Source organism: Staurois parvus, unplaced genomic scaffold (assembly GCF_062004578.1).
Source record: "Staurois parvus isolate SC_StPar_1 unplaced genomic scaffold, SC_StPar_1.0 ptg000546l, whole genome shotgun sequence".
In the NCBI taxonomy this organism is placed as follows: Eukaryota; Metazoa; Chordata; class Amphibia; order Anura; family Ranidae; genus Staurois; species Staurois parvus.
Genome location: NW_028318342.1, coordinates 4,288,237 through 4,304,263, shown reverse-complemented (window position 1 = coordinate 4,304,263; position 16,027 = coordinate 4,288,237). Strand labels below are relative to the sequence as shown.

The window sequence follows — 16,027 nt, the reverse complement described above, 5'->3', positions numbered from 1 at the left end:
GTTTCACCATATTGTTTAGCTTATTCTTTGCGACTGAAGAGCTTTTGGTCTTCTCGGGTTGAGAGGAGACAAATAAAGTGGTCTGGGTATCTTAACCAGGAGCAGAAACACAAAGATCCAAGAGGCCGATTCAGAACAAGGTCATTAGATTATATCTTTCAGTTGGCCAGGAAACATCCTGGCATTGCTCAAGAAAAGCTGCAGTGTTTGGCTGAGCCAAGGGATGTCTTGACAACGTGCTCGTCCTGTTTTTCCCACATGCTCTACAGACTTAGCTGCTTTAAATGATTATGAAGATAATGAAAACATTTAAAAAGAAACCCATTAAACACTTGGTTGTTCTTGGCCTCCCACATCTCCAGAAGTATTTTCAAGCAACACAACTAGCACAAATGCTTGATTTGAAGTCCCTATTGGGTCTTCCTCAAGGCACTGAACTGCAAACTCATTAAAATTAAGGATTTGCTTTGGCTCCACCTTTCTAATAAGCATCATCTTCATAATCCTGCTACTAAACTAATGTTGCAAATCTGGGAAGCAGTTATATATTAAGCTAATCTCCTTATGTCCAGGGGTACTTCACCCTGCATTTTTGAGGCTGCGGCCAGGCTGGCATGTTTTTTCATACATGGTGGACCTGTCCTGTTGTACATCAATTTTGGACTGATGTTTTCTGCAAAATTTCAGAATCCCCAGTTCCATTCTTGGCCCAATATGCCCTTCTAAATCTTAAACCTTCTGGCACTCGTAAGCTGAATTTTAAATTACTTGATTACTTGTAAACGTCCTTATGGCAGCAAGGTAGGCCAACGCTAAGGCCTGGAAATTGCCCACCCTTTCCTTGACCGATATGACATCTGGGATTAACTGTATGTAAAAAAAAAGGCAAAGCTTAATGATGAGCTTGAAAATTTTCAAACCATCTGGTTACCTTGGACATCCCATTTACTTTCAGCAGGATTTGATCACGAATTTCTGTCCCCATGAGCTGGCGAGTGGCTCTGTCTGTAATTTATTCCCACTTTTACCCACACCACATACTTCCATATGCTGGTTTTACGCTCTGCCCTTCTTTTTTTGGCCCACCCTCTCAACTGTCTACCATTGGTTCTCTCCATGAGGTTTTGCGCCATGACTTTATTTTGCCTATTCTATTTGTTGGCTCTTACAGTTTATACTGTATGTTCCCGTTTGGTATTGTACTTTGGAACACATTCTGTCTCTTATTGTCACACACAATGATATTTAGTGGCCACACTGCATCATTTTGCCACCTAGTTTTCACTGCTTCTACTTGTCACTACTTAAAAACCAATAAAAAGATTGAACAAGAAAAAAGAAACCAATTAGGCATAAAGGATACATTTGTAAAATACATAGCATATACTTTGGAATTTTTAGATATACTACAGTATATAGGCATGTTAGAATGCAATGGTTTTTTTTTTTACTTATTTTAATTTAAAAGACACAGACATAAGGGCTCTTGCACAAGGGGCAGCTGAGACAGTTCATTGCTGGTTTATTTTCTTCACCCAGGCAGCCCTGGTACAGTGTACAGCCTGTCACTAAATAAATGGCTGTGTACTAATGTGTATATGGCAGTGCGATCATAAACACGAATACAGCATGTGGGAATTATTCGGAATGGCTCAGAAAGCTCATGTGCAAGATTCTTAAAAAAAACTCTGCTAAGAGCAGAATACAAAAGTAACTTACTTGTTTTGCACTGACATATGCGGCATCCATTCTGGTCTAGCCGGAATCCATAGCTGCAATCTTTTTCAGTCAGTGTGCAGTTTATCAACAGTTCACATGTTGGTGGCGCCATAGTGATGTATGTGGGTTCTGTGAAGAAAGAAATGTCTCAGTTAAAGCGATAGAAAACTGACTTCATAATTATTCGCACATCACAAATATTCACACTTTACCTTACAAAAAAGCACACCACATTTTACAAAATGCAATAACACATAATAATCAAATATCAAATGACATTGTTAAGGTAATGCTAAACTAAAGAAAGACAATGTTGCCTTAATTTATTTAGTAATATGTAGGCTACCTAGTTGGACACTGGCAGAAAAACGTGCACACTCATATAACCCCACCCACTCTGTGAGGCTCCATTTTTTGCTGGTGTCCTTGGGTGATGGAGCTATGCTCCTTTGGAGAAGTATTTCTTTTCTTTTTTACTTTTTTGATACTGCTATCAAAATCTCACTGTTCATTACCCTGGGTTATCTAGTAGCATTTAGATGGCTAAAGTATCCCTCTTTGATGGGGCTTGGGCTTTTATGCCAGAATTGCTATATGAACAATACACTCTTCTAGAAGAGATCTCACAAAAGGCTAGCATTTGCAATGGCAGAGTAGCTCTGTAATGACAATGATGCAAGCACCGCATCAAGCTGACACAAATTTTAGCCTGTCATAGATTTTTTAACAGGCTGTTGCACCTGTGTTCTCTGTGCCCACAAATGCCGGGTTTTGAAGCTAATGGGCCAAACTATCCATGTAAATCTAGCCTAAAGGTGGTTGTATAAAGTTTGCATAGTCACACAGTAGCATGTATGGTGAGTTTCAGGGAAAGAAGCTGTTAAGAGGAACATTTCAACTTACATTAAATTACACTCCTGAAATCAGAACTATATTTACTATATATAATTATTTGTATCTGTCACCGTTTATGATTTTTTTTTCTTTTTACTCTGCTTCTCTTCTGTTTTCACAACTACTTTAAGTTTTCTTTTTGCTGGGCTTGTTTTCCTTAGAATTAAATGAATAGAAACAGCAAATGAAAAGGACTGCAACAAATAAATGAAAAGCACTTTTTTGGAATCTTGTAAACAACACAAAAAAAAAACCTGATGAAAAAAGCATGAATACAACTAGACCTTTAGGTATGTAATCAAATATGGTATAACAGAGTAGCTATGAGCTATTTTTCTAAAACATGAATTAGCAGTTATCATCGTTTCCATCTTATCCTGCTAAAGGCTGTATGTTTGAGGCTTTAATTGTGAAACTCTTTTTTACCATATCAACAGCACTCCTATTTAATTTGATTAAAGCTGTCAGCCTATTATGCATTTTCTCCTTTGTATAAATCTTTGCTCTTCTAAATCTAAATACTTAGGGAAGCTGCTAAACAGGAATAAATGTAATATTATGCTCTGAAAAGACTCTTCATACAGGATACCTCCGTTTGGATACCCAAGTGGATGCATTAGTCTAAGTCATGGACCATAAGTCTATATGTATGCTGTCTTTCCATTGGCCGATGATGTATCTAAACCAAGTTCTGCAAACAACTTATCCAGAAGTAAATACAGTTTAAGTATCTTTCAATCATATTTTCCTAACAGAATAGAACATCTACTCGCATACAGGTGTGACTATTTTTTTTAAGTAACCTACATTTTCCAGATACGGACACACATGGCATACACGCCTTCAGATGATATTCTTGCCCTACACTCCACGGTCCCTTTCCCTGAGAACTCCCTACTCATTGAATCATTGGCCACTATACTTATTTATCTTACCTAATATAATCATTATATCTGCTGGTATGTAATATTCATTTGCTATATTGTGCTATTTTGCCTTGAGATGAATCACACTTTAAATCTACAACATATGACCCGTCTGCGATACGGGAGAATATATGCTATGTCTATGCGCGGACTGTGATCCGTATCTGTATATGACTTGATATGCCTTTCATCTTTCAATAAAATACTTTTTTGGAAAAAAAAAAAAGTATCTTTCATAGGGCCTTAATAAATTATAAAGATTTTTTTACTAGCAAATTTCAGAGAAACAGACCTTGGGTCTGTCCTTCGCCTCTTTATATTATTATATGTTTTACTTCTTGTATATGTAATGCAATGCAATGCAAATAAAGAACACATTTGAATGCACATTTCATCTCATTCACTCTCATGGTATCTTTCTTTAGATCTAATATTGTAACAGCATCAGTTACGGAAAGGTTAGCTATAATAGACAATGCAAATCAGGTTGCATTTTAGATAATATCCGGAGTATGTTATATATATATACTTGTTTATTTGTTAGCAATGCACTTATTCATTATGAACACCCTTTCAGTTTAGAATCCTAAGGCCAAATTTAACTTTCAATTTATATCAGCTAAATAAAGCTGCATCATAAATCCTTTAGAAAGCAACAAAGGCCTGACAAAAAAAGTTTGTCTTTTGCTAGTATGCTATAGTGAAAAACATTTGATCTCTGTGTGGAAGCACCTGGTCTCCCTGCATAGGTTTGACATGCCCCCCTACTGAGTAATACCTTTAACTGTGCAATCAGTAAGGCTTGTGCCCCCTGCTAGCTCAGACTTTTGCAGAAAGACCACTGCTTCAACACAGTAAGAGTACTTTTCTACAGCATTCTGTCAGAAAATAGGCTTTTCTACTCAGGCTGTGGCTGTTCAAAATGTATGGCATAACACACCTTTTGTTTTGATGCAGCTAAAATTTATTTAATGGATTTAACCACTTCAATACAGGACACTTTCAATCCCTTCCTGCCCAAGCCAATTTTCAGCTTTCAGCACTGTCACACTTTGAATGACAATTCCTTAGTCATGCAACACTGTATCACACAAATAGAGCTTTCATTTGGTCGTATTTAATCACTTTTTTTTTTTTGCTAAACAAAGGGAAAGCAAATTTAAAAAAAAAACATGCTTTTCTTCCTTTCTGTTATAAAATGTTGGAAATAAAAAATATTTCTTCATAAATGTAGGCCAAAATGTATATTGCTACATTTCTATGGTAAAAAGAAATAAATAAATCAGTGTACAATATTTTGTCTGTGCAAATGAATCCACAAACTATGGTATATATATTTGAAAGTTGATGAATTCTGATGTACTGATGGCCTGATTTTCTCATCTCATTTCTTAAGACCTGACAATGTCAGGACAATAAAAATACCTCTCAAATGACCCCCTTTTTGGAAAGTAGACAGTCCAAGGTATTTCATAAGAGGCATAGTCAATTTGTTTAAGTTGTAAATTTTTTCACAATTTTTTGGAAAAAGAAGAAATTTAAACAAACTGAGTTTTTTTCCCAATTCTTTTTTTTTTACATACTGTTACCAGTGCAGTACAGCATCATCAAATAGCTGGTGTGGCAGTGACCAAGAACACAGACTAGTGACAGTGACAAGATTTTTTTACATTTTTTTCTTTATTACAACCTTTTTTTCTATTTTTATGGGTTTTATTTACTTACTGTGACCAGAGCAACACAGTGTTACCATAGTAATGTACTACTCTGATTTGATCAGGATTTTTTTTCTTTTTACATGCTATGATTGCTTAGAACAGTGATATAATCAATAGATAATCACTGATATAAGCAACAATTGACATCCATTCATCCATTGTGTACTACTGATTGGCCACAATAGTGAGTGATTGGCCATAGCTATCACGGTACAGATGCACTGTGATTGGCTTTGTATGTAATTACTGTGACCAATCACAGAGATCACCACAATAGTAGTCAATGAATAGCTATGAATGGAAGCCATTCATTGTGTACAATTGCCATGTGATCTGCTGTGATTAATCACAGTGATAACATAGTACTGGCAGCGGCCTCGTACACTGATCTGTCATCCACTGTGTCCGGTGGACAGATCAGGTTATGGATAGCAGCGCAGCCCATGGGGCATGATCCTAGGAGGGCGTCATATGATGTCCACCCAGAAGGGCAGCTCTTCCACCTGGCAGTCATATTATTATAGGCTGGAGGAGAAGCAGTTAAACGGAAAGTTCATTTGGATTGCTGGAAAGTTTGTCACTGACCACAGTATCTGTAATTTATAGGGTAATATTGTGGACCCTACAAGATACAGTACAGCCCACAACGTAAGCTCTGCACAACACTACAGTGCACTTTATGATGGCTGCAAACTAAGTATAAAATGATCAATTTCCTTACAAAACCAATTTACACAGAAGTGTAATTGGCTTTGTTGACACTAGTCTCAATTTTCAGCTTTCAATTGCGCTTCCTATTCATTGGCGCCAAATACAAAGCATCTGCATGTATGATGGCATTTAAAAAAAAATTGTACACCTATGTCTTTCAAAGTTTTTGCATCTTCATCAAGTTAGTAGGATTTTTTTCTGTCTTTTTGTAAGTTTTATAAAAAATGATGCATTGAATGTACAGTAGTTTTCAGTCTATCAGAGTGTAAAGCTGGACATACACTGTTCAAATTTCAGACAGTTATTGATGAATCAGCTTCAATTCACTTCATGGGAAGCCCTTTCGGCCCTCTATCACCCGACATCCTTCGAATGAAAAATCAGTTGGGTGGAAAATTGGCAGTTGAATAGCAGCTACATCCAGGCTGATATAGCCACTGTTTGAGTATTCTGACAGCCACTGCTGATGGCTGTCAGAATACAATAGTTCAGCAGGGAATTATTCCATCTGCATTGTATAGTGTGGCTGGAGGAATATTTTTTTTTCATTCAGCCTTTTCGGGTCCATGGTGTAAATCAAGAACCCCCAGCACAGATTATTTAATCCAGCAAGCAGGAAACAAAGCTAAATTGTTGAGCATTCAGATTCAGTAACAAATGGAACAAAACAGAACACAAAAAAACCCCAAAACAAACAAACTGTAGAAAATAGTGTTAAAGAGCTGATTCACACATGTTCGGTGTGAATTGAAGCTCAGGTTATTGATACATTGATAATTGATACAGTAGCTGTTCACAGGTTCACCTCAGGTTTACATCAGTTTCAGGACAGGATTAGCTCAGGTTCTTATCCTGTTCACACATATGTGGTTTAGGAACGATTCCCATAGAATTCAATATCCTGTAATCCACACCTGAACCTGAAGCCACTGCTCAGAAATCGGACATTACTCTTTTTAAACTGCACTGAATCTGCACCGGCCATACACCAGACATATGAGAACAGGCACCATAGGAAGCAATTATATTTTTTATGTCATGTGGTTCAAACCGCATCCAATCTGCATATATGTGAATGGGCACTTAAAGTTGTCTTGTGCAATGCAGGGTTCAGGGATTCTACAAGCCGCATCCAAATCCTGTTACTCAGATTTTAATTATGAACCCTGAGTAATTTTTGTATGTCTTCTTCTGTGACCAGAGATATTTTTAGCTACACAGTTATAAGCAACTAATAATAGAAGCAGATTTCACAAGCCCAATTTCTCTTGTTTTGTTTTTTTATTGTTTTCAAAGAGAAATAGGAAATTGCAAACATACTCTATTATCACACCACTAACCCGCTAATGGGTTCTGTTGCAACCTGCTTTTGTCTCTGACTCCCCATGAATATTGATGTAACATTTTTGGCTCTATACACCACCACAATGGATTTAAAATGAAACAAACAAGGTGTGCTTTAACTGCAGACTGTCAGCTTTAATTTGAGGGTATTTAAGGGGTCATTTTGGGGGGTGGGGGCGTTTTATGCCCAGCATTAGAAGTTTATGCCACACATCATTCACTCTTTTAACCACCTGAAGACCAAGCCTTTTTGTTCACATGAAAAAAATCAGTATTTTTTGCTAGGAAATTAATTTAAACCCCCAAACATTATATATTTTTTTAAAGCAGACACCCTAGTGAATAAAATGGTGAGTACTACAATTTTTTATGGCACATAGTACTCGCGCAGTGATTTTTCAAAAGCAATTAAAAAAAAAAAATACACTTTGTTTACTTTTAATGCACAAAAACACAATATACTGGCCAATTGTTTGGCAAAATATAAAAGATAATGGTATGCCGAGTAAATAGATACCAAACATGACATGCTTTAAAACTGTGCATGCCCCGTTCAATGGCAAAAAACTGCAAACATTTTTAATATCCATAGGCAGCGCTTTAAAAGCCTTTAAAAGCCACCATTTTAGATTTACAGAGGAGGTCTAGTGTTAGAATTACTGCCCTTGATCCGACGGTCACGGCATTACCTCACATGCATGGTGCAACCGCTGTTTACATAACGGCACAGGGTCAAGGCTTGTGCACACAGGTGTGCGCACATGGGAGGGGCAATTTTTTTTTTTTTTTTTTTAGTTATTTTTTTTTTTAAATTATTTTTACATTGTACCTTTCATTTTTTTTTTATCACTTTTAATGCTATAACAGGGAATGCAAATAACCCCTATAACTTTAATGGGCATTGTCATATACAGTCAGGTCCATAAATATTGGGACATCGACACAATTCTAACATTTTTGGCTCTATACACCACCACAATGGATTTGAAATGAAACAAACAAGATGTGCTTTAAGTGCAGACTGTCAGCTTTAATTTGAGGGTATTTACATCCAAATCAGGTGAACGGTGTAGGAATTACAACAGTTTGCATATGTGCCTCCCACTTGTTAAGGGACCAAAAGTAATGGGACAGAATAATTAAACATAAATCAAACTTTCACTTTTTAATACTTGGTTGCAAATCCTTTGCAGTCAATTACAGCCTGAAGTCTGGAAAGCATAGACATCACCAGACGCTGGATTTCATCCCCGGTGATGCTCTGCCAGGCCTTCACTGCAACTGTCTTCAGTTCCTGCTTGTTCTTGGGGCATTTTCCCTTCAGTTTTGTCTTCAGCATCTGAAATGCATGCTCAATCGGATTCAGGTCAGGTGATTGACTTGGCCATTGCATAACATTCCACTTCTTTCCCTTAAAAAACTCTTTGGTTGCTTTTGCAGTATACTTTGGGTCATTGTCCATCTGCACTGTGAAGCGGAGTGCAATGAGTTCTGAAGCATTTGGCTGAATATGAGCAGATAATATTGCCCGAAACACTTCAGAATTCATCCTGCTGATTTTGTCAGCAGTCACATCATCAATAAATACAAGAGAACCAGTTCCACCACTACCACCACCATGCTTCACTGATGAGGTGGTATGCTTAGGATCATGAGCAGTTCCTTTCCTTCTCCATACTCTTCTCTTCCCATCACTCTGGTACAAGTTGATCTTGGTCTCATCTGTCCATAGGATGTTGTTCCAGAACTGTGAAGGCTTTTTTAGATGTCGTTTGGCAAACTCTAATCTGGCCTTCCTGTTTTTGAGGCTCACCAATGGTTTACATCTTGTGGTGAACCCTCTGTATTTACTCTGGTGAAGTCTTCTCTTGATTGTTGACTTTGACACACATACACCTACCTCCTGGAGAGTGTTCTTGATCTGGCCAGCTGTTGTGAAGGGTGTTTTCTTCACCAGGGAAAAAATTCTTCGGTCATCAACAGTTGTTTTGGCCACGCCTAATGTTTTTGCTATCTCTCTGATGGGTTTGTTTTGTTTTTTCAGCCTAATGATGGCTTGCTTCACTGATAGTGACAGCTCTTTGGATCTCATCTTGAGAGTTGACAGCAATAGATTCCAAATGCAAATAGCACACTTGAAATGAACTCTGGACCTTTTATCTGCTCATTGTAATTGGGATAATGAGGGAATAACACACACTTGGCCATGGAACAGCTGAGAAGCCAATTGTCCCATTACTTTTGGTCCCTTAACAAGTGGGAGGCACATATGCAAACTGTTGTAATTCCTACACCGTTCACCTGATTTGGATGTAAATACCCTCAAATTAAAGATAAAAGTCTGCAGTTAAAGCACATCTTGTTCGTTTCATTTCAAATCCACTGTGGTGGTGTATAGAGCCAAAAATGTTAGAATTGTGTTTATGTCCCAATATTTATAGACCTGACTGTATGTACTGTTATGTGTGAAGTTGTATATCTCCCTGTAATTGCTATGTACTGCACACCTTTGTCTTTCACTTTTCTGATTATGTTGCTATGCTTTGTTCCATGTCATTTTTATTTAATAAAATATTTTTGGAATAAAAAAAAAAGACCAACCAATGGGAATGCATTATGGAGAACCAAAGCTGATGATGCGTCTTGTTATGCTAAACATTTGTAAAAGGGCTAACGAGGCCAGTTAATCTGATGGTATCATCATTGACTCAGAGCTCTTTCCTGAGTGAATGATATGCCATTTCTCTATCAGCTGTAACCAGCAATCACGTAGAGAAAGCTTTGCGGTGTTCAAGGATCAATGGTAAAAAGAAGAATATAACAACGAAAGAGAAAGAGAGGAGAAACAAACAGGGAGATGGTAGACCTCCCCCCAGCTAGAGACCCTCCCATGCCATCGACCCCCCCAATGTTGTAAGAGAGATTGTACATATCATATCCAAGGATACCAGATTCTATCAAACCTTGTCTGTTTATCCTGTAAACAACTGGTCAGTTTTTCATGACGCAATATCCAGGAAATTTTAGTGCTCATCGCAATGATATTGAGCACAGATTAATTCTATGCCCTTGCTATGGATATTTTAGCGGACAGTAATATGTAAAAGATAAGTGTCTGAGAGTGTCTGTCAGCAATTGACTTGTTGGGAGGGGCAGCATGAGAGTGTCTGAGGATGCCTGTTACAGAGTGTATCGTTATAAATTTAGTTCTCAAGTAGCATTACATAACCCATTTCTTAATGTCACATACACAAGAGGTCTTGGGTTATGTGACCTGTGAACAAGTCTTAGTTAATAAAATGCGCTGTAACTGTGTTAGGAGTAAGGCCTGGTTCACACTAATGCAATTTCAGATGATACCTTAGTCGCACAGAATTGCATGACAATGGAAATCACATTATTTTCTATGGTGCCCATGGGAAATGGGTCCAGTGCTATTTTGGACCTAAAGATTTTAATGGAAACACATCAGAAATGTACATAGATGCATTTTTAAAGTGTGTATTTAGGTTAAGGCTCCTCAACAACCAGCATCCAGTCCTCCTTCCCCTACCAAAAACTGGAGTAGTATTTTGCACTACATAATCACACTGAAAATCAGATCAAATCACAGCTGCACTGGTGTGAACCTAGCATAAATAACATTATGCAAAGCTTGTTAGTTTAGGGGGATCAGTGTAGGCCCCATTCCCCCTTCACCATGATCCTGTGTGATCTCATCAATCTTGTCCTACTCCATATGTAGTGTGTTGCAAACAGAACTTAGATTAAAAAAAACAACAAAACAAAACAAAAAAACAACTAAGTAAAAATGCTCTTCCTCTTTTAGTAGACTAACTTTTTTAGACTGCCTATAAATGTACTGTTGATGGCCCACCCAAGCTTTTCATGCCTATTACAACCTAATTTAAAGCAGTCAGAAAGGAGTATCCTAACACGCTTGAAGTGTTCATAATCTGTCCCAATTACAAGCTGCCCAACATGGTTCGATTACCTTTCAAGGAAATCCACTTGTTTCAGATGGGAGTCCGAAGAGCATGTACACTCACTTGGCACTTTATTAGTTACACCTGTTCAATTGCTTGGTAAAACAAACTGCTAATCTGCCAACTGCATGGCAGCAACTCAATGCATTTAGGCATCTCGATGTGGTGAAAATGACTTGCTGGAGTTTAAACCGAGCATCAGAATGGGGAAGAACAGGGATTTAAGTGACTTTGAACATGGCATGGTTGTAGTGCCAGATGGGTTAGTCTGAATTTTTCAAAAACTGCTGATCTGCTGGAATTGGCAGTTGTGTGGCTGAAAATGCCTTGTTGATATCAGAGGAGAATGGGCAGACTGGTTCCTATGAGATTCGGAAAGCAATGTCAGAATTTGGCATAAGCAACATGAAAGCATGGATCTGTCCTGCCTTGTATCAATGATCCAGGCTAGAGGTGGTGGTGTAATGGTGTGGGGGATATTTTCTTGGCACTAGCAAGGTGCACATAAAAAAGTGGCCGGTGAGTGTACTTTTAAAGGGGCTGTAACAGTTTATCTTCAGCTTTCCTTAACTTCTTAGAAACGTGGCAGTATGGAAAAATTATTTTGACTATATCTACCAAAACATGATATTATGAAATATTCTTTCTGCTGTAAACATTTTACAACGCACAAAAAAATATATTTGGCAAACTCTGCTCTATTTAAATTTTCCAAATCATTTTAAACTGTATGAATCACACATACACAGTAAAAGCATCTTTTCTGTGAGCCTAGAGACAACCACTGCGAAAGAAAACATGAACAACAGTGGGCTGTTCACCAAATGGCTGTTTCCCTTATGTATTGGCATCAAATGTACTAACAAACTATACCTTGTTCCAAATTATTATGCAAATGATATTTTTCTCATTTACCTAAATAATTGATGTAAATAACAGTCAGCATAATTCTCATGTTATCAACTATTAAGAGTACAATTGAAATTTTATTGAACAAACCTCCTAATTAGAGATGAGCGAATTATTCAAAAATTCGATTCGGCTGATTCGCCGAATTTGAGGAAGAAATTCGATTTGATGCGAATTTATTCGCTGCGAATTTAACTTATAAAAAGGGTTTCTAGGCTTCAGAGAGCCTTTATATTAGTGCAGAACACTGTACCTTTAATTTAAATGCCCTTGGAGATGAGGAAGGAGAAGGAGAAGGAGAAGGATGAGAAGAAGGAGAAGGAGAAGGATGAGAAGAAGGAGAAGGATGAGAAGAAGGAGAAGGATGAGAAGGAGGAGAAGGATGAGAAGAAGGAGAAGGATGAGAAGAAGGAGAAGGAGAAGGAGAAGGATGAGAAGAAGGAGAAGGATGAGAAGAAGGAGAAGGAGAAGGATGAGAAGAAGGAGAAGGATGAGAAGAAGGAGAAGGAGAAGGATGAGAAGAAGGAGAAGGATGAGAAGAAGGATGAGAAGAAGGAGAAGGATGAGAAGAAGGATGAGAAGAAGGAGAAGGATGAGAAGAAGGAGAAGGATGAGAAGAAGAAGAAGGATGAGAAGAAGAAGAAGGATGAGAAGAAGGAGAAGGATGAGAAGAAGAAGAAGGATGAGAAGAAGAAGAAGGATGAGAAGAAGAAGAAGGATGAGAAGAAGGAGAAGGATGAGAAGAAGAAGAAGGATGAGAAGAAGAAGAAGGATGAGAAGAAGGAGAAGGATGAGAAGAAGAAGAAGGATGAGAAGAAGAAGAAGGATGAGAAGAAGGAGAATTCCAAGCCGGCAAAAAGTGTATCTGCAGAGCTCCGCTATTTCTTAGCGGAGCTCTGCAGATACACTTTTTGCCGGCTTGGAATTCTTCTTATTTTCATCCTACTTCTTCTTCTTCTTCTTCATCCTCATCCTCTTCTTCTTCTGAGGATGAGGATGAAGAAGAAGAAGAAGAAGTAGGATGAAAATAAGAAGAATTCCAAGCCGGCAAAAAGTGTATCTGCAGAGCTCCGCTAAGTGTATCTGCAGAGCTCCGCTATTTCTGACAGTTCTCTGACATTCACTCCATACAGCGGTTGAAACATTGTATCTATTTGTTTCTAGATACAATGTTTCAACCGCTGTATGGAGTGAATGTCAGAGAACTGTCAGAAATAGCGGAGCTCTGCAGATACACTTAGCGGAGCTCTGCAGATACACTTTTTGCCGGCTTGGAATTCTTCTTATTTTCATCCTACTTCTTCTTCCTCTTCTTCTTCTTCATCCTCATCCTCTTCTTCTGAGGATGAGGATGAAGAAGAAGAAGAAGTAGGATGAAAATAAGAAGAATTCCAAGCCGGCAAAAAGTGTATCTGCAGAGCTCCGCTAAGTGTATCTGCAGAGCTCCGCTATTTCTGACAGTTCTCTGACATTCACTCCATACAGCGGTTGAAACATTGTATCTATTTGTTTCCATAAATGGAAACAAATAGATACAATGTTTCAACCGCTGTATGGAGTGAATGTCAGAGAACTGTCAGAAATAGGCTATTTCTGACAGTTCTCTGACATTCACTCCATACAGCGGTTGAAACATTGTATCTATTTGTTTCCATAACTTTTTGCCGGCTTGGAATTCTTCTTATTTTCATCCTACTTCTTCTTCTTCTTCATCCTCATCCTCATCCTCAGAAGAAGAAGAATGAAAACAAGAAGAAGAATGAAAAGAAGAATGAAAAGAAGAAGAAGAATGAAAAGAAGAAGAAGAATGAAAACAAGAAGAAGAAGAATGAAAAGAAGAATGAAAAGAAGAATGAGAAGAATGAAAAGATTCTTCTTCTTCTTCTTTTCATTCTTCTTTTCATTCTTCTTCTTTTCATTCTTCTTCTTCTTTTCATTCTTCTTATTCTTCTTTTCATTTTTCTTCTTCTTCTTTTCATTCTTCTCATTCTTCTTTTCATTCTTCTCATTCTTCTTTTCATTCTTCTTCTTTTCATTCTTCTTTTCATGAAGAAGAAAAGAAGAATGAGAAGAATGAAAAGAAGAATGAAAAGAAGAAGAAGAAGAATGAGAAGAAGAATGAAAAGAAGAATGAAAAGAAGAATGAAAAGAAGAATGAAAAGAAGAATGAGAAGAATGAGAAGAAGAATGAGAAGAAGAATGAGAAGAATGAGAAGAAGAAGAAGAAGAATGAAAAGAAGAAGAATGAAAAGAAGAAGAAGAAGAATGAAAAGAAGAAGAAGAAGAATGAAAAGAAAAAGAAGAATGAAAAGAAGAATGAAAAGAAGAATGAAAAGAAGAAGAATGAAAAGAAGAAGAAGAATGAAAAGAAGAATGAAAAGAAGAATGAAAAGAAGAATGAGAAGAATGAAAAGATTCTTCTTCTTCTTCTTTTCATTCTTCTTCTTTTCATTCTTCTTTTCATTCTTCTCATTCTTCTTCTTTTCATTCTTCTTCTCATTCTTCTTTTCATGAAGAAGAAAAGAAGAATGAGAAGAATGAAAAGAAGAAGAATGAAAAGAAGAATGAGGAGAATGAAAAGAAGAATGAAAAGAAGAATGAAAAGAAGAATGAAAAGAAGAAGAAGAATGAAAAGAAGAAGAAGAAGAATGAAAAGAAGAATGAGAAGAAGAATGAAAAGAAGAAGAATGAAAAGAAGAATGAGAAGAATGAAAAGAAGAATGAAAAGAAGAATGAGAAGAATGAAAAGAAGAATGAAAAGAAGAATGAAAAGAAGAATGAAAAGAAGAATGAAAAGAAGAAGAAGAAGAAGAATGAAAAGAAGAAGAAGAATGAAAAGAAGAAGGAGAAGAATGAAAAGAAGAAGGAGAAGAATGAAAAGAAGAATGAAAAGAAGAATGAAAAGAAGAATGAAAAGAAGAAGAAGAATGAAAAGAAGAAGAAGAAGAATGAAAAGAAGAATGAGAAGAAGAATGAAAAGAAGAAGAATGAAAAGAAGAATGAGAAGAATGAAAAGAAGAATGAAAAGAAGAATGAGAAGAATGAAAAGAAGAATGAAAAGAAGAATGAAAAGAAGAATGAAAAGAAGAATGAAAAGAAGAAGAAGAAGAAGAATGAAAAGAAGAAGAAGAAGAAGAATGAAAAGAAGAAGAAGAAGAATGAAAAGAAGAAGAAGAAGAATGAAAAGAAGAAGAATGAGAAGAATGAAAAGAAGAAGGAGAAGAATGAAAAGAAGAATGAAAAGAAGAAGAAGAATGAAAAGAAGAATGAGAAGAATGAAAAGAAGAATGAAAAGAAGAAGAAGAAGAAGAAGAAGAAGAATGAAAAGAAGAAGAAGAAGAAGAATGAAAAGAAGAAGAAGAAGAATGAAAAGAAGAAGAAGAATGAAAAGAAGAATGAAAAGAAGAATGAAAAGAAGAATGAAAAGAAGAATGAGAAGAATGAAAAGAAGAATGAGAAGAATGAAAAGAAGAATGAGAAGAATGAAAAGAAGAATGAGAAGAATGAAAAGAAGAATGAGAAGAATGAAAAGAAGAATGAAAAGAAGGAGAAGAATGAAAAGAAGAATGAGAAGAATGAAAAGAAGAATGAGAAGAATGAAAAGAAGAATGAAAAGAAGAAGAAGAAGAATGAAAAGAAGAAGAAGAAGAATGAAAAGAAGAATGAAAAGAAGAAGAAGAATGAAAAGAAGAAGAAGAATGAAAAGAAGAAGAAGAATGAAAAGAAAAAGAAGAAGAATGAAAAGAAGAATGAGAAGAATGAAAAGAAGAATGAGAAGAATGAAAAGAAGAAGAAGAAGAAGAATGAAAAGAAGAAGAAG

The 16,027-nt window shown here is 36.7% G+C and overlaps 1 protein-coding gene across 1 annotated transcript in view; it reads right to left on the bottom strand.

Annotated features, from left to right (window-relative positions):
* The window catches only part of CRIM1 (cysteine rich transmembrane BMP regulator 1), a 1,025,033-nt gene that overhangs the window by 230,399 nt on the left and 778,607 nt on the right, over positions 1–16,027 (bottom strand). Inside the window, exon 8 of the mRNA XM_089690902.1 lies at positions 1,720–1,848. Coding sequence (XP_089547028.1) covers positions 1,720–1,848 — 129 coding nt within the window. The remainder of the gene's footprint in view (positions 1–1,719; positions 1,849–16,027) is intronic.